This window comes from Oncorhynchus mykiss, chromosome 1, assembly GCF_013265735.2.
Source record: "Oncorhynchus mykiss isolate Arlee chromosome 1, USDA_OmykA_1.1, whole genome shotgun sequence".
Taxonomy (NCBI): domain Eukaryota; kingdom Metazoa; phylum Chordata; class Actinopteri; order Salmoniformes; family Salmonidae; genus Oncorhynchus; species Oncorhynchus mykiss.
This window is the reverse complement of record NC_048565.1, coordinates 8,585,257-8,612,774: the sequence shown is the minus strand read 5'-3', so window position 1 is coordinate 8,612,774 and position 27,518 is coordinate 8,585,257. Positions and strand designations below refer to the sequence as shown.

The 27,518-nt window shown below is 35.4% G+C and overlaps 1 protein-coding gene across 1 annotated transcript; it reads right to left on the bottom strand.

Moving 5' to 3' along the window:
• Nucleotides 1-107: 107 nt before the first annotated feature.
• On the bottom strand, nt 108-10,050 carry LOC110515166 (protein ANKUB1-like). The gene is made up of 5 exons (XM_036989292.1): nt 9,850-10,050; nt 4,081-4,291; nt 3,823-3,937; nt 2,514-3,437; nt 108-1,620 (listed from the first exon to the last, which is right to left on the bottom strand). The coding sequence occupies exons 1-5, from the start codon at nt 10,048-10,050 to the stop codon at nt 1,539-1,541; spliced, it is 1,533 nt and encodes a 510-aa protein (XP_036845187.1). The 3' UTR covers nt 108-1,538.
• Between the last annotated feature and the right edge of the window lie 17,468 nt (nt 10,051-27,518).

Below are 27,518 nucleotides of genomic sequence, written 5' to 3'. Positions count from 1 at the left end.
AAATATGATTTTGAAAAAAAATGCATGTCTACAAGTGCTTCATAAAACAGTTATTTATTTTTGTATTTTCAAAAGACAGCAAATAGCCAATCAAGTATCAACATAAGTGAAATGAAAGACAGATTTAATTTTCAGTGAATAATTGTCTTGTCCAGTGAGCAACTCAATGACAGCGATTCAATGACATCATTAGATCACCTCCAAGAAGCATCTTCAACGTTCACCTGACAACCCATTGGATAAGACACATACACTAACCAAGTGTTTCTTACCTGTCAAGAAGGTTGAGATCAGAAGCTTCTTCAATACCCCAGAAATGGAAAGGCTTTGAGACAAAGACGATCAACTGTCCAGATAATGCACATACACTAACCCGGACGTTCTACTTGCCCCACTGAGTTACAGCAAAGTTATCATTTATGCATGGGTCCACGATCCACTCATAGCTCTCACAGCTATCTGACAGTTCTCAGAATACTAAGGAAGAAGTGTGTGATATTGGATTTGGTATCCTTCCCACTCCCAAGTGATTGGGAGTCCCATATTGTGCCGCATAATTGGCCCAGCGTCGTCCGGGTTTGGCCATCATTGTAAATAAGAATTTGTTCTTAACCGACTTGTCTAGTGAAATAAAGGTTAAATAAAAAATAAACTATTTAAGCTGTCTGCTATGTTGCTGTGTAAATCCACACACTGCAGGGGAATGATGACACATGCTGTGCTAACACATCGTCACAGTAGTTGTCAGTTTTGTAACGTAAATAAAGAGTTTGTCAAATACTCTGTGAAATACAGTATGTATTATTTTCCCATAATGCCATTATTTCATGTCTTGTGGTATTTTTAGCATTTTTCCCCCCTTATGTATCAGGTGTATTATTTTGACACTGCACAGACTCATTTAAATGAGCAATAATGATCCACATCTTAATAAAAGAGTTTTAAGGCAGCAGTGTTCATACTGTATTTTACATTGATTTCAACCACTCTAGGTCTTCATCAGCAAGTGAGGATTTCTATGGATAAAAACTAGTGTTAAGTGTGGGGGGGGGGGGCCTCAATTAGACCCATGTCAAACACTTACAATCACGTACAGTACAACCACATTCAGTACAATCACATAGTCACATTCAGTACAACCACATAGTCACATACAGCACAACCACAGTCACATTCAGTCAACTGAATGATTCTAGAATAATAATAATTCCATTCACATTTGGCTACTACAAATAGCCAGTGAAATATGATACGTTTTTTGTTACTTGAGAGGAATGACTGAGAATCCACTGCCTGCCGTTGTAAACTTTCTGCACACAAATCAAACACAGTACTGACTATATCTATAAGCCTCATCCAAAGGAACAAAATTCTAAGTCGTCCGCATTGTTTCAGGCATCATCCGTTCCAAAGTCTCATCTTGTTCACTGTAAAAAATAAAAATAAAAACTCAAATAAGAGTTCCTTTTTGGACAATTCCAGGTTGTCCCTCCTTGTTTCAGTATGTTTAATCTGCCTAATGACCAGGATCCTGGTGTCTACCCAATGTGCTGAGCACTCCTCCTGGACAGAGTCCGCGCTACATTCAGCTGCTGCAACCATGGTCTCTGTGTGAAGGCACTGTTAGAGAGTCAATCAACCAGAACAAGGTTAGGAGACCAAATCTGTGTCCTAGCATTGTGAAATACTGTATATGTAATGGCCTCAATACATTAATGAAGCGCCCTTACATTCTATCCTCCCCCCATACTGAAACAACTTGTTAGGGTGAACCAATAAGACTGACACTATATACCTTCTAAGCATGATAGTTGGCTCATGATTTGTTTCAGGACTTGTTAGGGTAAACCTATAACAGCTTCTACCCCCAAGTCATAAGACTGCTGAACAGCTTCTAACCCCAAGTCATAAGACTGCTGAACAGCTTCTACCCCCAAGTCATTAGACTGCTGAACAATTAATCAAATGGCCACTGGACAAGTTCAACTGTTTTATTATTTGTTACTTTAGTTTATTGGGTAAATATTCTCTTCAACTCTTCTTGAACTGCACTGTTTGTTAAGGGCTTGTAAGTAAAGTATTTCACGGAAAGATCTACACTTGTTGTATTCAGCGCATGTGACAAATAAAGTTTGAGTTGATTTGATTTGACTATGTACCTTCTAAGCATGATGGTTGGCTCATGATTTGTTTGTACTGAAATCTATTCAGGGAGGATAAGGGTATATCATAGGCAGTGATGTAGTGGTAAAACCATTGACTGGTAAATGCTGATTGCCGTTCAGGATTAAAGAAGTAACGCTCCCTCTACTTTCAATGCATCTTCCACAAAAGGTGGGTAAATGCTTGAACAAAATAAAATAAAAAGTGTGTAAACAGCTTTTACATGTGTTCCCCCCCCCCCACCACCACTGATTATAGGAGGCTTCTTCTGACAGTATTCACACCTTTCATAAGAAACCTCCAGAGAAATATTCATATTCACCGTAGCTGTCATTTAAACTTGGACTAACCTGGCCAAGGCCAAACAGTATATGGCGTTTTCTCTGGGTGTGCGGTCGCAGTGGAGAGAAAAGGCCTCCAGTGAGGTGGTGAGTATCTGGGCGGAGTTTGGCGAGGCAAACACAGGTCTGAGATTGGTGTCTCTGGAAATGGGCGGGAGCGGGACTCTGCTCCTCCATTGGTTGCTGTTCTGATCCCCACTCTCATCCTCCTCACATCCCTTCCCTCCACATCCCCTCTTCTTCTCTCTTTCATCCCTCGTGGCCACAGGGTGTAGCTTCGGTAGTTGAAGAGGTTTATCCTGGGATGCCAGGGTGCGGAACGGGCAGGATACATGAGATGGGCAGTTGATGGGGGTCAAACGTCGAGAGGCTGTGGACATCACCCTGATACCCGCCTTGGCCTCACTCCTCCTGGGCTTGGAGGACATCTTGGGGAGGGTGAAGCCGTCCACCAGGACCGTGTCGCCCACCCTGGTCCTGAACGGAGCCCTGTTGAGGCCCATGTAGTGCCTGGATGCTGCCCTCCTCTGCCCCAGCCTCACCCAGCCCTTTATCTGGAGGTATGTCCGCATGGGCAGGGCCATACCTGGGAGGACCACCACAGAGCACAGCTTGGTGGCCAGGTGACTCACACACTCCCTGTGGCCGTACTGAAGGGCGATCCTCAGGGGGTCACGACCCTGGGGATCCCGACAGGCAAGGGTCAGAACGCTGCTGGCGATAAAGAGTTTGAGGATGGTGAGCTGGCCTCGCTTGATGGAGGCGACAGCGGGACACTTGGCGACGTCGGGGTGGGCCGTCTGGTGGCACCACTCACGGTAAGGGTGAACCCCCACCGGCTCAATGACACGCACCCCCCTCTCCAGCAGCCAGCCGGCCAGGTCCAGGTGGCCCAGAGAAGCAGCGATGTAGAGTGCCACCCGGAGCTGGAACCTGGAATAATACAGAATCAATGTATTTATAACACGTTTCAAGTTTTTTTTGTCAAGTTCACAAGATACAGTGGGTTATAAAACAGTACAGTAAAATGCTTACTTGCAAGCTCTTTCCCACAATGCAGTATTAAATATCAGGGTAAGAGAAAAAACGTATGAAGGAAAAAAACACGAGAATATAAGCTATATACAGGGTCAGTACCATTATTGTAAGCTATATACAGGGTCAGTACTATCATTGTAAACTATATACAGGGTCAGTACTATCCTTGCAAGCTATATACAGGGTCAGTATCATTATTGTAAGCTATATAAAGGTTCAGTACCATCACTGTTGATAGTAAGTCTATCATACAGTTCAGTGTGTAGATGTGTATTCTGACCTCATCACAGGTCTCTCCCTAGACAGGTGTCGTTGGACGGTCAGTCTGTGTCCCAGGAAGCAGCCTCTGAGGAACTCCGCCCACCCATCCCAGGTGTCCAACCGTAGAGTAGCCCCTGGGAGACAGAGACACATGCAGGTTGTCCTCCTGGTTTCCATGAACCAAGAATGTGTTCTATACAGTCCATTTGTCTCTGTGTTACATCCATAAGGTGTTGAGCCAGAGGACCATTGATCTACTGCACAAGGAAGACCATACCCAGGTCAATGGCGTAGTCGTGCAGCCGGTTGCAGTCGTAGAGTTGCAGGCCGGTGGGAGAGCTCAGTCTGAAGGAGCTGACGGGAAGCCCACACTGCTGGGACACCAGGGTCATGAGCCTGGCCACAGACGTACTCAGGAGAAACACAGTGCCCAAGACTGAGAGGGTCTCCCCCGTCACAGCACTGAACACACGCACCACCGGCTCCCGCTGAAGTATAAGACCATGGACATACAGTAAATTCACTTGTTTTACATAAATACCTATGTTGTGTTTATACACCGAGTAAACAAAACATTATGAACACCTGTTCTTTCCATGACAAAGACTGACCAGGTGAATTCAGGTGAAAGCTATGATCCCTTAATGATGTCACTTGTTAAATCCACTTCAGTGTAGATGAAGGGGAGCGGACAGGTTAAAGAATTGATGGCAAAAGGCAAAATATTTAAGTGCCTTTGAACGGGGTAGTAGATGCCAGGTGCACCGGTTTGTGTCAAGAACTGCAATGCTGCTGGGGTTTTCACACTCAACAGTTTCCTGTGTGTATCATGAATGGTCCACCACCCAAAGAACATCCAGCCAACTTGGCACAACTGTTGGAAGCATTGGAGTCAACATGGGCCAGCATCCCTGGGGAATGCTTTCAAACACCTTGTAGAGTCCATGCCCCAACGAATTGAGGCTGTTCTGGTGGCAAAAGGCGGGGTGCATCTCAATATTAGGAAGGTGTTTCTAATGTTTGGTACACTCAGTATATATAAGTTAGGAGTCATATAATTACAGGGGTAAGATGAAGTGGCTCCTTTGCACTGATCTTAGGTCTGGTTTGTGTTTTTACTGCTAATGGTCAAGGTTAGGATTTGGTGAGAGTAAGCTGATCCTAGATCTGTGCCCAAGGGCAATTTCTATCCAGAGACAAATCAAAGGTCCATGCTATTTAAATGTATAATCTACCACCATCTCGTGGCTCAAATTTGTAACAACATTTTCTAATTCATGTGCTGTACTGAGTTTTGTTCTATCACATTGAACACTAATCTGGGTGAAAATTAAATTGAACACTAATCTGGGTGAAAATTAAATTGAAGACTAATCTGGGTGCAGATTAAATTGTTAACAGAAATATTATGAATATGTATTTCAATGAACCCAAAGGGCCTCTTCTTCTCCTACTATACGGCCTGCTGTGCTCTACTGTACTCTACTGTACTCTGCTGTACTCTACTGTACTCTACTGTACTCTGTCTGCTGTACTCTACTGTAGTCTGCTGTAGTCTGCTGTGCTCTACTGTAGTCTGCTGTACTCTGCTGTGCTCTACTGTACTATACACCACTGTGTATACAGACTCTTCAGATACTGTTAGCGAACACCAGACTGAGGTCGAGGCGATTACATGGGGAAAAGGTTTATGACTGTAAGGGTGTTTGGTACAAAAGCAACACTACATCGGGCCACATTTCAGCTCTATCCCAGGTCAACCATACAATACTATAGATTTCCACTCTAGTCAACCAGCAAGAAGGAGAGACAGACAGAAGGTCTGGCTTTGACTATGTCAATGATGGGATGTGTAAGTAAGGAGTAAGGAACACAAATAAACATTATTCTGATGGTTAAATTTGTACTTAGATACATAACCACTCTCCTCTGTTAGCAAATCGTCCACAGAACTTTGTGGGACAGAGTGAGTTCTGTCCCTGTCTTGCTCTGGACATGTACCCAGGGACCTCTGTACAACAACACTTCACACTCACGAAGCAGTGTTCTTACTAACCAATCACTCTACCATAACCATGGTCTCAGTATAAAGCAGTGTCCTTACTAACCAATCACTCTACCATAACCATGGTCTCGGTATAAAGCAGTGTCCTTACTAACCAATCACTCTACCATAACCATGGTCTCAGTATAAAGCAGTGTCCTTACTAACCAATCACTCTACCATAACCATGGTCTTGATTGAGCAAGGGCAATATTACTTTAAGTCTCAAGCAGAGTGACCTCAACATACTATATATCACCATACTATATACTACCACACTATACAGTGGGGCAAAAAAGTATTTAGTCAGCCACCAATTGTGCAAGTTCTCCCACTTAAAAAGATGAGAGAGGCCTGTAATTTTCATCATAGGTACACTTCAACTATGACAGACAAAATGAGAAAAAAAATCCAGAAAAATCACATTGTAGGATTTTTAATGAATTGATTTGCAAATTATGGTGGAAAATAAGTATTTGGTCACCTACAAACAAGCAAGATTTCTGGCTCTCACAGACCTGTAACTTCTTTAAGAGGCTCCTCTGTCCTCCACTCGTTACCTGTATTAATGGCACCTGTTTGAATTAACTAAATCACCTAATCATACAATATAACCATACTATATCACCATACTATATATTACCACACTCTATATCACCATACTATATATCACCATACTATATAACCATACTATATAATCATACAATATAATCATACTATATCACCATACTATATCACCATACTATATATCACCATACTATATCACCATACTATATCACCATACTATATATCACCATACTATATCACCATACTATATCACCATAATATATCACCATACTATATATCACCATACTATATCACCATACTATATCACCATACTATATATCACCATACTATATCACCATACTATATCACCATACTATATCACCATAATATATAACCATACTATATAACCATACTATATAATCATACAATATAACCATACTATATAATCATACTATATAACCATACTATATAATCATACTATATAACCATACTATATAATCATACTATATAGCCATACTATATAATCATACTATATAACCATACTATATAATCATACTATATAATCATACTATATAATCATACTATATAATCATACTATATCACCATACTATATAATCATACTATATAACCACACTATATATTACCACACTATATATAACCACACTACATATCACCACACTATATATCACCATACTATATATCACCATACTATATATCACCATACTATATATCACCACACTATATATCACCATACTATATATTACCACACTCTATATCACCATACTATATAACCATACTATATAATCATACTATATATCACCACACTATATATCACCATACTATATATCACCATAATATATATATAATGAAACTATATAACCATACTATTTAGCCATACTATATATCACCACACTATATATCACCATACTATATATCACCATAATATATATATAATGAAACTATATAACCATACTATTTAGCCATACTATATATCACCACACTATATATCACCATACTATATATCACCATAATATATATATAATGAAACTATATAACCATACTATTTAGCCATACTATATATCACCACACTACATATCACCATACTATATATTACCACACTCTATATCACCATAATATATATATAATCATACTATATAACCATACTATATAACCATACTATATAATCATACTATATAACCATACTATATAATCATACTATATCACCATACTATATATTACCACACTCTATATCACCATAATATATATATAATCATACTATATAACCATACTATATAACCATACTATATAATCATACTATATAACCATACTATATAATCATACTATATCACCATACTATATATTACCACACTCTATATCACCATAATATACAGTGCCTTGCGAAAGTATTCGGCCCCCTTGAACTTTGCGACCTTTTGCCACATTTCAGGCTTCAAACATAAAGATATAAAACTGTATTTTTTTGTGAAGAATCAACAACAAGTGGGACACAATCATGAAGTGGAACGACATTTATTGGATATTTCAAACTTTTTTAACAAATCAAAAACTGAAAAATTGGGCGTGCAAAATTATTCAGCCCCCTTAAGTTAATACTTTGCAGCGCCACCTTTTGCTGCGATTACAGCTGTAAGTCGCTTGGGGTATGTCTCTATCAGTTTTGCACATCTAGAGACTGACATTTTTCCCCATTCCTCCTTGCAAAACAGCTCGAGCTCAGTGAGGTTGGATGGAGAGCATTTGTGAATAGCAGTTTTCAGTTCTTTCCACAGATTCTCGATTGGATTCAGGTCAAAGACTGAAAAATTGGGCGTGCAAAATTATTCAGCCCCTTTAATTTCAGTGCAGCGAACTCTCTCCGGAAATTCAGTGAGGATCTCTGAATGATCCAATGTTGACCTAAATGACTAATGATGATAAATACAATCCACCTGTGTGTAATCAAGTCTCTGTATAAATGCACCTGCACTGTGATAGTCTCAGAGGTCCGTTAAAAGCGCAGAGAGCATCATGAAGAACAAGGAACACACCAGGCAGGTCCGAGATACTGTTGTGAAGAAGTTTAAAGCCGGATTTGGATACAAAAATATTTCCCAAGCTTTAAACATCCCAAGGAGCACTGTGCAAGCGATAATATTGAAATGGAAGGAGTATCAGACCACTGCAAATCTACCAAGACCTGGCCATCCCTCTAAACTTTCAGCTCATACAAGGAGAAGACTGATCAGAGATGCAGCCAAGAGGCCCATGATCACTCTGGATGAACTGCAGAGATCTACAGCTGAGGTGGGAGACTCTGTCCATAGGACAACAATCAGTCGTATATTGCACAAATCTGGCCTTTATGGAAGAGTGGCAAGAAGAAAGCCATTTCTTAAAGATATCCATAAAAAGTGTCGTTTAAAGTTTGCCACAAGCCACCTGGGAGACACACCAAACATGTGGAAGAAGGTGCTCTGGTCAGATGAAACCAAAATTGAACTTTTTGGCAACAATGCAAAACGTTATGTTTGGCGTAAAAGCAACACAGCTGAACACACCATCCCCACTGTCAAACATGGTGGTGGCAGCATCATGGTTTGGGCCTGCTTTTCTTCAGCAGGGACAGGGAAGATGGTTAAAATTGATGGGAAGATGGATGGAGCCAAATGCAGGACCATTCTGGAAGAAAACCTGATGGAGTCTGCAAAAGACCTGAGACTGGGACGGAGATTTGTCTTCCAACAAGACAATGATCCAAAACATAAAGCAAAATCTACAATGGAATGGTTCAAAAATAAACATATCCAGGTGTTAGAATGGCCAATTCAAAGTCCAAACCTGAATCCAATCGAGAATCTGTGGAAAGAACTGAAAACTGCTGTTCACAAATGCTCTCCATCCAACCTCACTGAGCTCGAGCTGTTTCGCAAGGAGGAATGGGAAAAAATGTCAGTCTCTCGATGTGCAAAACTGATAGAGACATACCCCAAGCGACTTACAGCTGTAATCGCAGCAAAAGGTGGCGCTACAAAGTATTAACTTAAGGGGGCTGAATAATTTTGCACGCCCAATTTTTCAGTTTTTGATTTGTTAAAAAAGTTTGAAATATCCAATAAATGTCGTTCCACTTCATGATTGTGTCCCACTTGTTGTTGATTCTTCACAAAAAAATACAGTTTTATATCTTTATGTTTGAAGCCTGAAATGTGGCAAAAGGTCGCAAAGTTCAAGGGGGCCGAATACTTTCGCAAGGCACTGTATATAATCATACTATATAACCATACTATTTACCATACTATATATCACCACACTATATATAACCATACTATATATTACCACACTATATCTGAAACACTTTATGTTAATGATAGTATGAAGCTGTTTCAAGCAATAGCCAGCTCACTTTGATATGCATTTTCAAGCACGGGTAGAAACAGCTAGGTGTTCGGCTGGTACCTTCAGCAGGCAGCAGATGGCACTGCTAGGGGTGATGCCAACGTCTGTCAGGACCCAGCTGTCCCGAAGGATGGCACCAGCATAGCTCAGCTCCAGGAAGTGCCTCACCTGCTTGTCGTCTGACAGTTGCACGTGGAAGTAATCCTGCCAGAGGAAGAAGATTGGAAACACAAGGAGCCGTAATTGAGTGTCCCATACCATCAGAGTGAGAGGGCTCAACACTGATGGAGCCGTAATGGAGGGTGTCCCACACAGACAGATGTCAATGTTTACCATACAATAATTGTAAAAGTGTCCAATTAAGAAATAAGGCCCAAGGAGGTGTGCCATATACCACAAACCCCCAAGGTGACTTCTTTTTTTTTTCAATTTAGTGGTATCCAATTGGTAGTTACAGTCTTGTCCCATTGCTACAACTCCCATATGGACTTGGGAGAGGCGAGAGCCAAGAGCCGTGCGTCCTCCGAAACACAACCCAGCCAAGCCACACTGCTTCATGACACCATGCCCGCTTAACCTGGAAGCCAGCCGTGTCGACCGTGTCAGCGTGCACTGCTGCGTGCACTGCGCCTGGCCCGCCATAGGAGTCACTAGTGCGTGATGGGACAAGAACACCCCTGCCGGCCAAACCCTCCACTAACCCGGATGACGCTGGGCCAATTGTGCGCCGCCCCATGGGTCTCCCAGTCACGGCCGGCTGCGACAGAGCCTGGACTTGAACCAGGATCTCTAGTGGCACAGCTAGTACTACGCAGTGCCTTAGACCACTGCGCCACTCGGAAGGCCCGAGGTGCCTTATTGCTATTATAAACTGGTTACCAATGTAATTAGAGCAGTAAAAATGTATGTTTTGTCATACCAGTGAAATACCACGGCTGTCAGCCAATCAGCATTCGGGGCTCGAACCACCCAGTTTATAATAGTAAAATAGACAACAAAATCTACATAAACATTGTTGATTATCATAATTTCAATCCCATCACATAACCATGTCTCCTATTGTAAGTACTATCACCCCATCACATGTCTCCTACTGTAAGTACTATCACCCCATCACATAACCACTATCGCCCCATCACATGTCTCCTACTGTAAGTACTATCGCCCCATCACATGTCTCCTAATGTAAGTACTATCGCCCCATCACATGTCTCCTACTGTAAGTACTATCACCCAATCACATAACCATGTCTCCTACTGTAGGTACTATCACCCCATCACATGTCTCCTACTGTAAGTACTATCGCCCCATCACATGTCTCCTACTGTAAGTACTATCGCCCCATCACATAACCATGTCTCCTACTGTAGGTACTATCGCCCCATCACATAACCATGTCTCCTACTGTAGGTTCTATCACCCCATCACATAACCATGTCTCCTACTGTAGGTACTATCGCCCCATCACATAACCATGTCTCCTACTGTAGGTACTATCGCCCCATCACATAACCATGTCTCCTACTGTAGGTACTATCGCCCCATCATGTCTCCTACTGTAAGTACTATCGCCCCATCACATAACCATGTCTCCTACTGTAAGTACTATCGCCCCATCACGTCTCCTACTGTAAGTACTATCACCCCATCACATAACCATGTCTCCTACTGTAAGTACTATCACCCCATCACATAACCATGTCTCCTACTGTAAGTACTATCACCCCATCACATAACCATGTCTCCTATTGTAAGTACTATCACCCCATCACATAACCATGTCTCCTATTGTAAGTACTAGTCACATACTTTCCTTGACACCAGCCAAATGAACAAATTGCTTCTTAGAATCATCTTCCTTTCCCATAGCTGTAGAAACAGAGAGAGGGGAGTAACACTGCTATATTACCAGATAACTACAGTACTTAACAAGGGCCTCTTTTAGAGGTTTAATTACCTTGACCATCAGTTTTACGCCCCCCACGGTCTGGTCAGGAGAGACGTCAAAAGGCTCACAGGAACCATCGAAGGCGATGAAGACCCTCATGGCAAGATGCCCCTCTCCACCACTCTAACCACAGACTGCAGTGTGTGTGTCGTGTTGAAGTTTGTATCTAGGGTTTGTCTGAGGAGACCATTCTGGGGAGGGCCAGGGAGAGAAAGGAGACAGGGTGGCATTTGGTGTGTCTAAGGAAGTGCCAGGGAGGGAAGGGAGAGAAGGGAGACTGGGACGTTTGGTGGATCTAAGGAAGCCTCTCTGCAAGGGGGAAGAGGCGGAGGGGAGGGGGGGGGGGGGGGGCATAGAGAAGGGTATGATGGATGGTGTTGTGTTCACGAGAGAAAGTGAGAACACACACACACACACACACAAATAGATAGAGAGAGAGAGAAGAGTTATACCTTTGCAGGGCACACAGAAGCATGTCTACTTGCCTACTGATAAGCACAAGGATAGTAAACATGTCTACTTGCCTACTGATAAGCACAAAGATAGTAAACATGTCTACTTGCCTACTGATAAGCGTAAGGATAGTAAACATGTCTACTTGCCTACTGATAAGCACAAAGATAGTAAACATGTCTACTTGCCTACTGATAAGCGCAAGGATAGTAAACATGTCTACTTCCCTACTGATAAGCACAAAGATAGTAAACATGTCTACTTGCCTACTGATAAGCGCAAGGATAGTAAACATGTCTACTTGCCTACTGATAAGCACAAAGATAGTAAACATGTCTACTTGCCTACTGATAAGCGCAAGGATAGTAAACATGTCTACTTGCCTACTGATAAGCACAAAGATAGTAAACATGTCTACTTGCCTACTGATAAGCACAAAGATAGTAAACATGTCTACTTGCCTACTGATAAGCGCAAGGATAGTAAACATGTCTACTTGCCTACTGATAAGCACAAAGATAGTAAACATGTCTACTTGCCTACTGATAAGCGCAAGGATAGTAAACATGTCTACTTGCCTACTGATAAGCACAAAGATAGTAAACATAAAACTATGGGTCATGTGGCAATGTGATGATACAGAAATAGTAAGTCCTGAATGATCCCTGGTCCAAAGTAGTACATTATATAGGGAATAGGGTATAAAGTACTTAAGAAAAAATACTTTAAAGTACTACTTAAGTAGTTTTTTGTGGTATCTGTAATTCACTTTACTATTTGTGTTTTTGGCAACTTTTACTCCACTACATGCCTAAATAAAATGATGGACTTTTTACTCCATACATTTTCCCCGACACCCAAAAGTACTCGTTGCATTTTGAATGCTTAGCAGAACAGGAAAATGGTCAAATTCACATACTTAGCAAGAAGAAAATCCCTGGTCATCCCTACTGCCTCTGATCTGGTGGACTCACTAAACACAAACGCTTCGATTGTGAATTAGTGTTGGTGTGCCCCCGGCTATCCGTAGATTTAAAAAACATGAAAATTGTGCCATCTGGTTTGATTTATATTAGGAATTTTAAATGATTTATACCTTTACTTTTGATACTTAAGTATATTTTAGCAATTACATATAGTTTTGATACTTAAGTATATTTAAAACCAAATAATTTTACTCAAGTAGTATTTTACTGAGTGACTTTTACTTGAGTCATTTTCTATTAAGGTATCTTTACTTTGACTCAATTATGACAATTGGGTACTTTTTCCACCACTGCATAGATACACTGCATAGATACATTGTCTGGTGTTAAAACACATCCTTTAGATTATTCACATCAGAGCAGGTGACTCCAGTCGGGCTATAAAACATATCATTCGGATTATTCACATTAACACATTATTCACATGATTCACTCACACACACCCCAAGGAAGGTCCATAACAAAGTCACACCTACTAGATATCTCCATTCGTACAACCAGATCACACCACAGTGCGACATTGATACACCACCAGCCTTGTGTGATGACTTCAATTCCAGTTTGGTGCTATAGATGGATTAGTTGATAACGTCACGAAAACAATGCGCAGACGTCAATGAGTTTTTATGATTCTGGATGGCCAGATATCTACCAACACAGACAAGAAACTTCCATGTGGGGAATACTACGTGACTCGTTTTCAGACAAACTATGCTATTTTCAGCTCGTTTCATCTTGCTCCAAAGACAAACTATGCTATTTTCATCTCGTTTCATCTTGCTCCAAAGACAAACTATGCTATTTTCATCTCGTTTCATCTTGCTCCAAAGACAAACTATGCTATTTTCAGCTCGTTTCATCTTGTTTCAAAGACAAACTATGCTATTTTCATCTCGTTTCATCTCATTTAAAAAACAAACTATGCTATTTTCAGCTCGTTTCATCTTGTTCCAAAGACAAACTATGCTATTTTCATCTCGTTTCATCTTGTTCCAAAGACAAACTATGCTATTTTCATCTCGTTTCATCTTGCTCCAAAGACTATGCTATTTTCATCTCGTTTCATCTTGCTCCAAAGACAAACTATGCTATTTTCATCTCGTTTCATCTTGTTCCAAAGACAAACTATGCTATTTTCATCTCGTTTCATCTTGTTCCAAAGACAAACTATGCTATTTTCATCTCGTTTCATCTTGCTCCAAAGACAAACTATGCTATTTTCAGCTCGTTTCATCTTGCTCCAAAGACAAACTATGCTATTTTCAGCTTGTTTCATCTTGTTCCAAAGACAAACTATGCTATTTTCATCTCGTTTCATCTTGCTCCAAAGACAAATTATGCTATTTTCAGCTCGTTTCATCTTGCTCCAAAAACAAACTATGCTATTTTCATCTCGTTTCATCTTGTTCCAAAGACAAACTATGCTATTTTCATCTCGTTTCATCTTGCTCCAAAGACAAACTATGCTATTTTCATCTCGTTTCATCTTGCTCCAAAGACAAATTATGCTATTTTCAGCTCGTTTCATCTTGCTCCAAAAACAAACTATGCTATTTTCATCTCGTTTCATCTTGTTCCAAAGACAAACTATGCTATTTTCATCTCGTTTCATCTTGCTCCAAAGACAAACTATGCTATTTTCATCTCGTTTCATCTTGCTCCAAAGACAAATTATGCTATTTTCAGCTCGTTTCATCTTGCTCCAAAAACAAACTATGCTATTTTCATCTCGTTTCATCTTGTTCCAAAGACAAACTATGCTATTTTCATCTCGTTTCATCTTGCTCCAAAGACAAACTATGCTATTTTCATCTCGTTTCATCTTGCTCCAAAGACAAATTATGCTATTTTCAGCTCGTTTCATCTTGCTCCAAAGACAAACTATGCTATTTTCATCTCGTTTCATCTTGCTCCAAAGACAAACTATGCTATTTTCATCTCGTTTCATCTTGCTCCAAAAACAAACTATGCTATTTTCAGCTCGTTTCATCTTGATTCAAAGACAAACTATGCCATTTTAAAGAGATAATTTATTCAGCATACAAATTAACGTGATTTTCCACCTACGTTGCCTATAGTTGACTTCATTAAGAAGGCAGTTTTTATTTATTTTTTAATATTTTGTTCCTTTAGACCCCTAATAGTCAGATTGTGTTACTGTTAGCATTCTCAGTAACTTAACAATAAACTGTAATTGTGCCTGTGTAATGGAACAGTCTTTTATTACCATGTTGTTAAATGATACATTGGTAATTGCTTTTATATTTGCATAGCAATGAGCTGAGAGCTTTTGTAACTACTGTAAACCATTTTTTCCTTATTCCATTTGTATAATAATTATAAATCCATTTCTGAAGTCCTATGTAACAACAATGTTGCCATTGTCGTAATCACATGTAACAAATAAGATATTGTCACGTACACCGGATAGGTGCAGTGAAATGTGTTGTTTTACAAGGTGCCCCTGGAGCAAATTAGGGTTAAGGACAAATCGACAGATTTTTCACATTGTCGGCACGCGTATTCGAACCAGCATCCTTTCAGTTACTGGCCTAACACTCTAACCGATAGGCTACCTGCCTCCCCCCCCAACCACTAGGCTACCTGCCCCCCCCTAACCACTAGGCTACCTGCCCCCCCTCTAACCACTAGGCTACCTGCCCCCCTCTAACCACTAGGCTAACTGCCCCCCCCCCTCTAACCACTAGGCTACCTGCCCCCCCTCTAACCACTAGGCTACCTGCCCCCCCTCTAACCACTAGGCTACCTGCCCCCCCCTCTAACCACTAGGCTACCTGCCCCCCCTCTAACCACTAGGCTACCTGCCCCCCCCCCCCCCCCCCTCTAACCACTAGGCTACCTGCCCCCCCCCCCCCCCCCCCCCCTCTAACCACTAGGCTACCTGCCTTTTGAATATCAAAAGGAAATAATTGCCTTTAATTGATTTTCTACATTCGACAACCTCTAATATTTGAAAAGTTTGGTATTTTCAAATAAACTATAAATTACAACAATTTTGTGCACAGGTCTGCTGTACTTCTGCTGTACATTGTGTAGGTTTAGCTTCTATACACGTTGTTTTCTCAAATGAGCTTCTTTTAAGCATTTAGTTAGACGCAGCATCCTCTTATTCAGAAAAACTCTCTTTCTTGAGGTAACAATGAGTTAAAGAAGGCCATTGAGGATTTCATGGTTGTGGGAGGGACTGCTTTGCTCTATTTAGAGGTCATCTGGATGAGTTGTGTTTGGTTCCTATGGTAACATAGGCAGCAAATAGAACAATGACTAGAGATTGTTTTTTTTTCTTTTCAGTTCACAAGATACAATGGTGAACATGGAGAGAAAAGTGGGGTGAAGACACACAAAATAATGAATGGTCTGTCTACGACTGGGCTCCAGTCTGGGTTTGCTTTCATGTTAGAACAGTGTGGCTGGTTCAATAGAGCTCAGTAAAACCACTAGACAAATAACTGTAAAAAAAAATAAAAAGAAAAGACACTTGCAGAATTTTTTTTCACCATTCAATGGTAGAACAATCCAAAGCCCATTTTCATGTGGTAAAAGTAAAAGTACTTTTGGGGGACATTTTGTTAGGACCAAATGCAGATAGTAAATATACCAACATTGATCATCTCCATGCCATTCAGAAAATCTGCAATGCAGTATGCTGCCAAATTGAAAGATGTGTTGCTGTCTAACTGAAAGATGTGTTGCTGTCTAACTGAAAGAAGTGTTGTTGCCTAACTGAAAGATGTGTTGCTGTCTAACTGAAAGATGTGTTGCTGTCTAACTGAAAGATGTGTTGCTGTCTAACTGAAAGAAGTGTTGTTGCCTAACTGAAAGATGTGTTGCTGCCAAATTGAAAGATGTGTTGCTGTCTAACTGAAAGATGTGTTGCTGTCTAACTGAAAGAAGTGTTGTTGCCTAACTGAAAGATGTGTTGCTGCCTAACTGAAAGATGTGTTGCTGCCAAATTGAAAGATGTGTTGCTGTCTAACTGAAAGATGTGTTGCTGTCTAACTGAAAGAAGTGTTGTTGCCTAACTGAAAGATGTGTTGCTGTCTAACTGAAAGATGTGTTGCTGTCTAACTGAAAGATGTGTTGCTGTCTAACTGAAAGAAGTGTTGTTGCCTAACTGAAAGATGTGTTGTTGCCAAACTGAAAGATGTGTTGTTGCCTAACTGAAAGATGTTTTGCTGCCTAACTGAAAGATGTGTTGCTGTCTAACTGAAAGAAGTGTTGTTGCCTAACTGAAAGATGTAATTGCTTGCCAAAGGAATTTCCGTTACCGTCACATGATTGTTTGGTAGACTTTTACAATCGCGTTGTAAAGTTTTACAGAGGACTCAACTAATTTGCATGTGACCTTTTAAAATAACTATCTGTCTCTGAGTGCTGGGAGCTGTGCAGGATTCTATCACACAAAGGCAAAACAGTTGTCGCTCCTAGCTCTTCAATCAATAATGGTTGGTTTCACCCAAGACCTTTGAATGTAGGTGGGGGAATTGATCAATGCGAGGGTAGTCACATCCTCAAAAGAGTGTAGGTCAGCAATCAGCTACTTATGCCATCAATAATAGTCCCCACACCAGTGGCGGTCGGTGACATTTAAGATGAGGGAGTACGATTATTTTTACTATGAGCATGGCCTTATTTCTATTACAGTATATCTATTACAGTATACAGTCTATTACAGTATACAGTCTATTACAGTATATCTATTACAGTATACAGTCTATTACAGTATACAGTCTATTACAGTATACAGTCTATTACAGTATATCTATTACAGTATACAGTCTATTACAGTATATATATTACAGTATACAGTCTATTACAGTATACAGTCTATTACAGTATATATATTACAGTATACAGTCTACTACAGTATACAGTCTATTACAGTATATCTATTACAGTATACAGTATATTACAGTATATCTATTACAGTATACAGTATATTACAGTATACAGTATATTACAGTATACAGTCTATTACAGTATACAGTCTATTACAGTATATCTATTACAGTATATCTATTACAGTATACAGTCTATTACAGTATACAGTCTATTACAGTATATATATTACAGTATACAGTCTATTACAGTATACAGTCTATTACAGTATATCTATTACAGTATACAGTCTATTACAGTATATATATTACAGTATACAGTCTATTACAGTATACAGTCTATTACAGTATATCTATTACAGTATATCTATTACAGTATACAGTCTGTTACAGTATATCTATTACAGTATACAGTATATTACAGTATACAGTCTATTACAGTATATCTATTACAGTATACAGTCTATTACAGTATACAGTCTATTACAGTATATCTATTACAGTATATCTATTACAGTATACAGTCTATTACAGTATATCTATTACAGTATACAGTCTATTACAGTAAACAGTCTATTACAGTATATCTATTACAGTATATCTATTACAGTATACAGTCTATTACAGTATATCTATTACAGTATACAGTCTATTACAGTATATCTATTACAGTATACAGTCTATTACAGTATACAGTCTATTACAGTATATCTATTACAGTATATCTATTACAGTATACAGTCTATTACAGTATATCTATTACAGTATACAGTCTATTACAGTATATTTATTACAGTATACAGTCTATTACAGTATACAGTCTATTACAGTATATATATTACAGTATACAGTCTATTACAGTATACAGTCTATTACAGTATATCTATTACAGTATATCTATTACAGTATACAGTCTATTACAGTATATCTATTACAGTATATCTATTACAGTATACAGTCTATTACAGTATACAGTCTATTACAGTATATATATTACAGTATACAGTCTATTACAGTATACAGTCTATTACAGTATATCTATTACAGTATATCTATTACAGTATACAGTCTATTACAGTATATCTATTACAGTATACAGTCTATTACAGTATATATATTACAGTATACAGTCTATTACAGTATACAGTCTATTACAGTATATCTATTACAGTATACAGTATATTACAGTATATCTATTACAGTATACAGTATATTACAGTATACAGTCTATTACAGTATACAGTCTATTACAGTATACAGTCTATTACAGTATACAGTCTATTACAGTATATCTATTACAGTATACAGTCTATTACAGTATATCTATTACAGTATACAGTCTATTACAGTATACAGTCTATTACAGTATATCTATTACAGTATACAGTCTATTACAGTATACAGTCTATTACAGTATATCTATTACAGTATATCTATTACAGTATACAGTCTATTACAGTATATCTATTACAGTATACAGTCTATTACAGTATATCTATTACAGTATACAGTCTATTACAGTATACAGTTTATTACAGTATATCTATTACAGTATACAGTCTATTACAGTATACAGTCTATTACAGTATATCTATTACAGTATATCTATTACAGTATACAGTCTATTACAGTATATCTATTACAGTATACAGTCTATTACAGTATATCTATTACAGTATACAGTCTATTACAGTATATCTATTACAGTATACAGTCTATTACAGTATACAGTCTATTACAGTATATCTATTACAGTATATCTATTACAGTATACAGTCTATTACAGTATATATATTACAGTATATCTATTACAGTATACAGTCTATTACAGTATATATATTACAGTATACAGTCTATTACAGTATACAGTCTATTACAGTATATCTATTACAGTATATCTACTACAGTATACAGTCTGTTACAGTATATCTATTACAGTATATATATTACAGTATACAGTCTATTACAGTATATCTATTACAGTATACAGTCTATTACAGTATACAGTCTATTACAGTATATCTATTACAGTATATCTATTACAGTATACAGTCTATTACAGTATATCTATTACAGTATACAGTCTATTACAGTAAACAGTCTATTACAGTATATCTATTACAGTATATCTATTACAGTATACAGTCTATTACAGTATATCTATTACAGTATACAGTCTATTACAGTATATCTATTACAGTATACAGTCTATTACAGTATACAGTCTATTACAGTATATCTATTACAGTATACAGTCTATTACAGTATACAGTCTATTACAGTATATCTATTACAGTATATCTATTACAGTATACAGTCTATTACAGTATATCTATTACAGTATACAGTCTATTACAGTATATCTATTACAGTATACAGTCTATTACAGTATACCGTCTATTACAGTATATCTATTACAGTATATCTATTACAGTATACAGTCTATTACAGTATATCTATTACAGTATACAGTCTATTACAGTAAACAGTCTATTACAGTATATATATATATTACAGTATATCTATTACAGTATACAGTCTATTACAGTATATCTATTACAGTATACAGTCTATTACAGTATACAGTCTATTACAGTATATCTATTACAGTATATCTATTACAGTATACAGTCTATTACAGTATATCTATTACAGTATACAGTCTATTACAGTATACAGTCTATTACAGTATATATATTACAGTATACAGTCTATTACAGTATACAGTCTATTACAGTATATCTATTACAGTATATATATTACAGTATACAGTCTATTACAGTATATCCATTACAGTATACAGTCTATTACAGTATATCTATTACAGTATATATATTACAGTATACAGTCTATTACAGTATATCTATTACAGTATACAGTCTATTACAGTAAACAGTCTATTACAGTATATCTATTACAGTATATCTATTACAGTATACAGTCTATTACAGTATATCTATTACAGTATATCTATTACAGTATACAGTCTATTACAGTATACAGTCTATTACAGTAAACAGTCTATTACAGTATATATATATTACAGTATATCTATTACAGTATACAGTCTATTACAGTATATCTATTACAGTATACAGTCTATTACAGTATACAGTCTATTACAGTATATCTATTACAGTATACAGTCTATTACAGTATATCTATTACAGTATACAGTCTATTACAGTAAACAGTCTATTACAGTATATATATATATTACAGTATATCTATTACAGTATACAGTCTATTACAGTATATATATTACAGTATACAGTCTATTACAGTATACAGTCTATTACAGTATATATATTACAGTATACAGTCTATTACAGTATATCTATTACAGTATATCTATTACAGTATACAGTCTATTACAGTATATCTATTACAGTATATCTATTACAGTATACAGTCTATTACAGTATACAGTCTATTACAGTATATATATTACAGTATACAGTCTATTACAGTATACAGTCTATTACAGTATATCTATTACAGTATATCTATTACAGTATACAGTCTATTACAGTATATCTATTACAGTATACAGTCTATTACAGTATACAGTCTATTACAGTATATCTATTACAGTATATATATTACAGTATACAGTCTATTACAGTATATCTATTACAGTATACAGTCTATTACAGTATACAGTCTATTACAGTATATCTATTACAGTATATCTATTACAGTATACAGTCTATTACAGTATATCTATTACAGTATACAGTCTATTACAGTAAACAGTCTATTACAGTATATCTATTACAGTATATCTATTACAGTATACAGTCTATTACAGTATATCTATTACAGTATACAGTCTGTTACAGTATATCTATTACAGTATACAGTCTATTACAGTATACAGTCTATTACAGTATATCTATTACAGTATACAGTCTATTACAGTATACAGTCTATTACAGTATATCTATTACAGTATATCTATTACAGTATACAGTCTATTACAGTATATCTATTACAGTATACAGTCTATTACAGTATATCTATTACAGTATACAGTCTATTACAGTATACCGTCTATTACAGTATATCTATTACAGTATATCTATTACAGTATACAGTCTATTACAGTATATCTATTACAGTATACAGTCTATTACAGTAAACAGTCTATTACAGTATATATATATATTACAGTATATCTATTACAGTATACAGTCTATTACAGTATATCTATTACAGTATACAGTCTATTACAGTATACAGTCTATTACAGTATATCTATTACAGTATATCTATTACAGTATACAGTCTATTACAGTATATCTATTACAGTATACAGTCTATTACAGTATACAGTCTATTACAGTATATATATTACAGTATACAGTCTATTACAGTATACAGTCTATTACAGTATATCTATTACAGTATACAGTCTATTACAGTATATATATTACAGTATACAGTCTATTACAGTATACAGTCTATTACAGTATATATATTACAGTATACAGTCTATTACAGTATATCTATTACAGTATATCTATTACAGTATACAGTCTATTACAGTATATCTATTACAGTATATCTATTACAGTATACAGTCTATTACAGTATACAGTCTATTACAGTATATATATTACAGTATACAGTCTATTACAGTATACAGTCTATTACAGTATATCTATTACAGTATATCTATTACAGTATACAGTCTATTACAGTATATCTATTACAGTATACAGTCTATTACAGTATACAGTCTATTACAGTATATCTATTACAGTATATATATTACAGTATACAGTCTATTACAGTATATCTATTACAGTATACAGTCTATTACAGTATACAGTCTATTACAGTATATCTATTACAGTATATCTATTACAGTATACAGTCTATTACAGTATATCTATTACAGTATACAGTCTATTACAGTAAACAGTCTATTACAGTATATCTATTACAGTATATCTATTACAGTATACAGTCTATTACAGTATATCTATTACAGTATACAGTCTATTACAGTATATCTATTACAGTATACAGTCTATTACAGTATACAGTCTATTACAGTATATCTATTACAGTATATCTATTACAGTATACAGTCTATTACAGTATATCTATTACAGTATACAGTCTATTACAGTATATTTATTACAGTATACAGTCTATTACAGTATACAGTCTATTACAGTATATATATTACAGTATACAGTCTATTACAGTATACAGTCTATTACAGTATATCTATTACAGTATATCTATTACAGTATACAGTCTATTACAGTATATCTATTACAGTATATCTATTACAGTATACAGTCTATTACAGTATACAGTCTATTACAGTATATATATTACAGTATACAGTCTATTACAGTATACAGTCTATTACAGTATATCTATTACAGTATATCTATTACAGTATACAGTCTATTACAGTATATCTATTACAGTATACAGTCTATTACAGTATATATATTACAGTATACAGTCTATTACAGTATACAGTCTATTACAGTATATCTATTACAGTATACAGTATATTACAGTATATCTATTACAGTATACAGTATATTACAGTATACAGTCTATTACAGTATACAGTCTATTACAGTATACAGTCTATTACAGTATACAGTCTATTACAGTATATCTATTACAGTATACAGTCTATTACAGTATATCTATTACAGTATACAGTCTATTACAGTATACAGTCTATTACAGTATATCTATTACAGTATACAGTCTATTACAGTATACAGTCTATTACAGTATATCTATTACAGTATATCTATTACAGTATACAGTCTATTACAGTATATCTATTACAGTATACAGTCTATTACAGTATATCTATTACAGTATACAGTCTATTACAGTATACAGTTTATTACAGTATATCTATTACAGTATACAGTCTATTACAGTATACAGTCTATTACAGTATATCTATTACAGTATATCTATTACAGTATACAGTCTATTACAGTATATCTATTACAGTATACAGTCTATTACAGTATATCTATTACAGTATACAGTCTATTACAGTATATCTATTACAGTATACAGTCTATTACAGTATACAGTCTATTACAGTATATCTATTACAGTATATCTATTACAGTATACAGTCTATTACAGTATATATATTACAGTATATCTATTACAGTATACAGTCTATTACAGTATATATATTACAGTATACAGTCTATTACAGTATACAGTCTATTACAGTATATCTATTACAGTATATCTACTACAGTATACAGTCTGTTACAGTATATCTATTACAGTATATATATTACAGTATACAGTCTATTACAGTATATCTATTACAGTATACAGTCTATTACAGTATACAGTCTATTACAGTATATCTATTACAGTATATCTATTACAGTATACAGTCTATTACAGTATATCTATTACAGTATACAGTCTATTACAGTAAACAGTCTATTACAGTATATCTATTACAGTATATCTATTACAGTATACAGTCTATTACAGTATATCTATTACAGTATACAGTCTATTACAGTATATCTATTACAGTATACAGTCTATTACAGTATACAGTCTATTACAGTATATCTATTACAGTATACAGTCTATTACAGTATACAGTCTATTACAGTATATCTATTACAGTATATCTATTACAGTATACAGTCTATTACAGTATATCTATTACAGTATACAGTCTATTACAGTATATCTATTACAGTATACAGTCTATTACAGTATACCGTCTATTACAGTATATCTATTACAGTATATCTATTACAGTATACAGTCTATTACAGTATATCTATTACAGTATACAGTCTATTACAGTAAACAGTCTATTACAGTATATATATATATTACAGTATATCTATTACAGTATACAGTCTATTACAGTATATCTATTACAGTATACAGTCTATTACAGTATACAGTCTATTACAGTATATCTATTACAGTATATCTATTACAGTATACAGTCTATTACAGTATATCTATTACAGTATACAGTCTATTACAGTATACAGTCTATTACAGTATATATATTACAGTATACAGTCTATTACAGTATACAGTCTATTACAGTATATCTATTACAGTATATATATTACAGTATACAGTCTATTACAGTATATCCATTACAGTATACAGTCTATTACAGTATATCTATTACAGTATATATATTACAGTATACAGTCTATTACAGTATATCTATTACAGTATACAGTCTATTACAGTAAACAGTCTATTACAGTATATCTATTACAGTATATCTATTACAGTATACAGTCTATTACAGTATATCTATTACAGTATATCTATTACAGTATACAGTCTATTACAGTATACAGTCTATTACAGTAAACAGTCTATTACAGTATATATATATTACAGTATATCTATTACAGTATACAGTCTATTACAGTATATCTATTACAGTATACAGTCTATTACAGTATACAGTCTATTACAGTATATCTATTACAGTATACAGTCTATTACAGTATATCTATTACAGTATACAGTCTATTACAGTAAACAGTCTATTACAGTATATATATATATTACAGTATATCTATTACAGTATACAGTCTATTACAGTATATATATTACAGTATACAGTCTATTACAGTATACAGTCTATTACAGTATATATATTACAGTATACAGTCTATTACAGTATATCTATTACAGTATATCTATTACAGTATACAGTCTATTACAGTATATCTATTACAGTATATCTATTACAGTATACAGTCTATTACAGTATACAGTCTATTACAGTATATATATTACAGTATACAGTCTATTACAGTATACAGTCTATTACAGTATATCTATTACAGTATATCTATTACAGTATACAGTCTATTACAGTATATCTATTACAGTATACAGTCTATTACAGTATACAGTCTATTACAGTATATCTATTACAGTATATATATTACAGTATACAGTCTATTACAGTATATCTATTACAGTATACAGTCTATTACAGTATACAGTCTATTACAGTATATCTATTACAGTATATCTATTACAGTATACAGTCTATTACAGTATATCTATTACAGTATACAGTCTATTACAGTAAACAGTCTATTACAGTATATCTATTACAGTATATCTATTACAGTATACAGTCTATTACAGTATATCTATTACAGTATACAGTCTGTTACAGTATATCTATTACAGTATACAGTCTATTACAGTATACAGTCTATTACAGTATATCTATTACAGTATACAGTCTATTACAGTATACAGTCTATTACAGTATATCTATTACAGTATATCTATTACAGTATACAGTCTATTACAGTATATCTATTACAGTATACAGTCTATTACAGTATATCTATTACAGTATACAGTCTATTACAGTATACCGTCTATTACAGTATATCTATTACAGTATATCTATTACAGTATACAGTCTATTACAGTATATCTATTACAGTATACAGTCTATTACAGTAAACAGTCTATTACAGTATATATATATATTACAGTATATCTATTACAGTATACAGTCTATTACAGTATATCTATTACAGTATACAGTCTATTACAGTATACAGTCTATTACAGTATATCTATTACAGTATATCTATTACAGTATACAGTCTATTACAGTATATCTATTACAGTATACAGTCTATTACAGTATACAGTCTATTACAGTATATATATTACAGTATACAGTCTATTACAGTATACAGTCTATTACAGTATATCTATTACAGTATACAGTCTATTACAGTATATATATTACAGTATACAGTCTATTACAGTATACAGTCTATTACAGTATATATATTACAGTATACAGTCTATTACAGTATATCTATTACAGTATATCTATTACAGTATACAGTCTATTACAGTATATCTATTACAGTATATCTATTACAGTATACAGTCTATTACAGTATACAGTCTATTACAGTATATATATTACAGTATACAGTCTATTACAGTATACAGTCTATTACAGTATATCTATTACAGTATATCTATTACAGTATACAGTCTATTACAGTATATCTATTACAGTATACAGTCTATTACAGTATACAGTCTATTACAGTATATCTATTACAGTATATATATTACAGTATACAGTCTATTACAGTATATCTATTACAGTATACAGTCTATTACAGTATACAGTCTATTACAGTATATCTATTACAGTATATCTATTACAGTATACAGTCTATTACAGTATATCTATTACAGTATACAGTCTATTACAGTAAACAGTCTATTACAGTATATCTATTACAGTATATCTATTACAGTATACAGTCTATTACAGTATATCTATTACAGTATACAGTCTATTACAGTATATCTATTACAGTATACAGTCTATTACAGTATACAGTCTATTACAGTATATCTATTACAGTATACAGTCTATTACAGTATACAGTCTATTACAGTATATCTATTACAGTATA

What these genes read in the sequence shown, in the direction of transcription:
- LOC110515166 (XM_036989292.1), bottom strand. Translation starts at nt 10,050, where the DNA reads ATGGTATGGGACACTCAATTACGGCTCCTTGTGTTTCCAATCTTCTTC. An exon ending in CGACTACGCCATTGACCTGG is followed by an intron (nt 3,938 to 4,080) that starts GTATGGTCTTCC and finishes TCTGTCTCCCAG; the next exon opens with GGGCTACTCTACGGTTGGAC. An exon ending in TACTGTTTGGCCTTGGCCAG is followed by an intron (nt 1,621 to 2,513) that starts GTTAGTCCAAGT and finishes ACTCTCTAACAG; the next exon opens with TGCCTTCACACAGAGACCAT.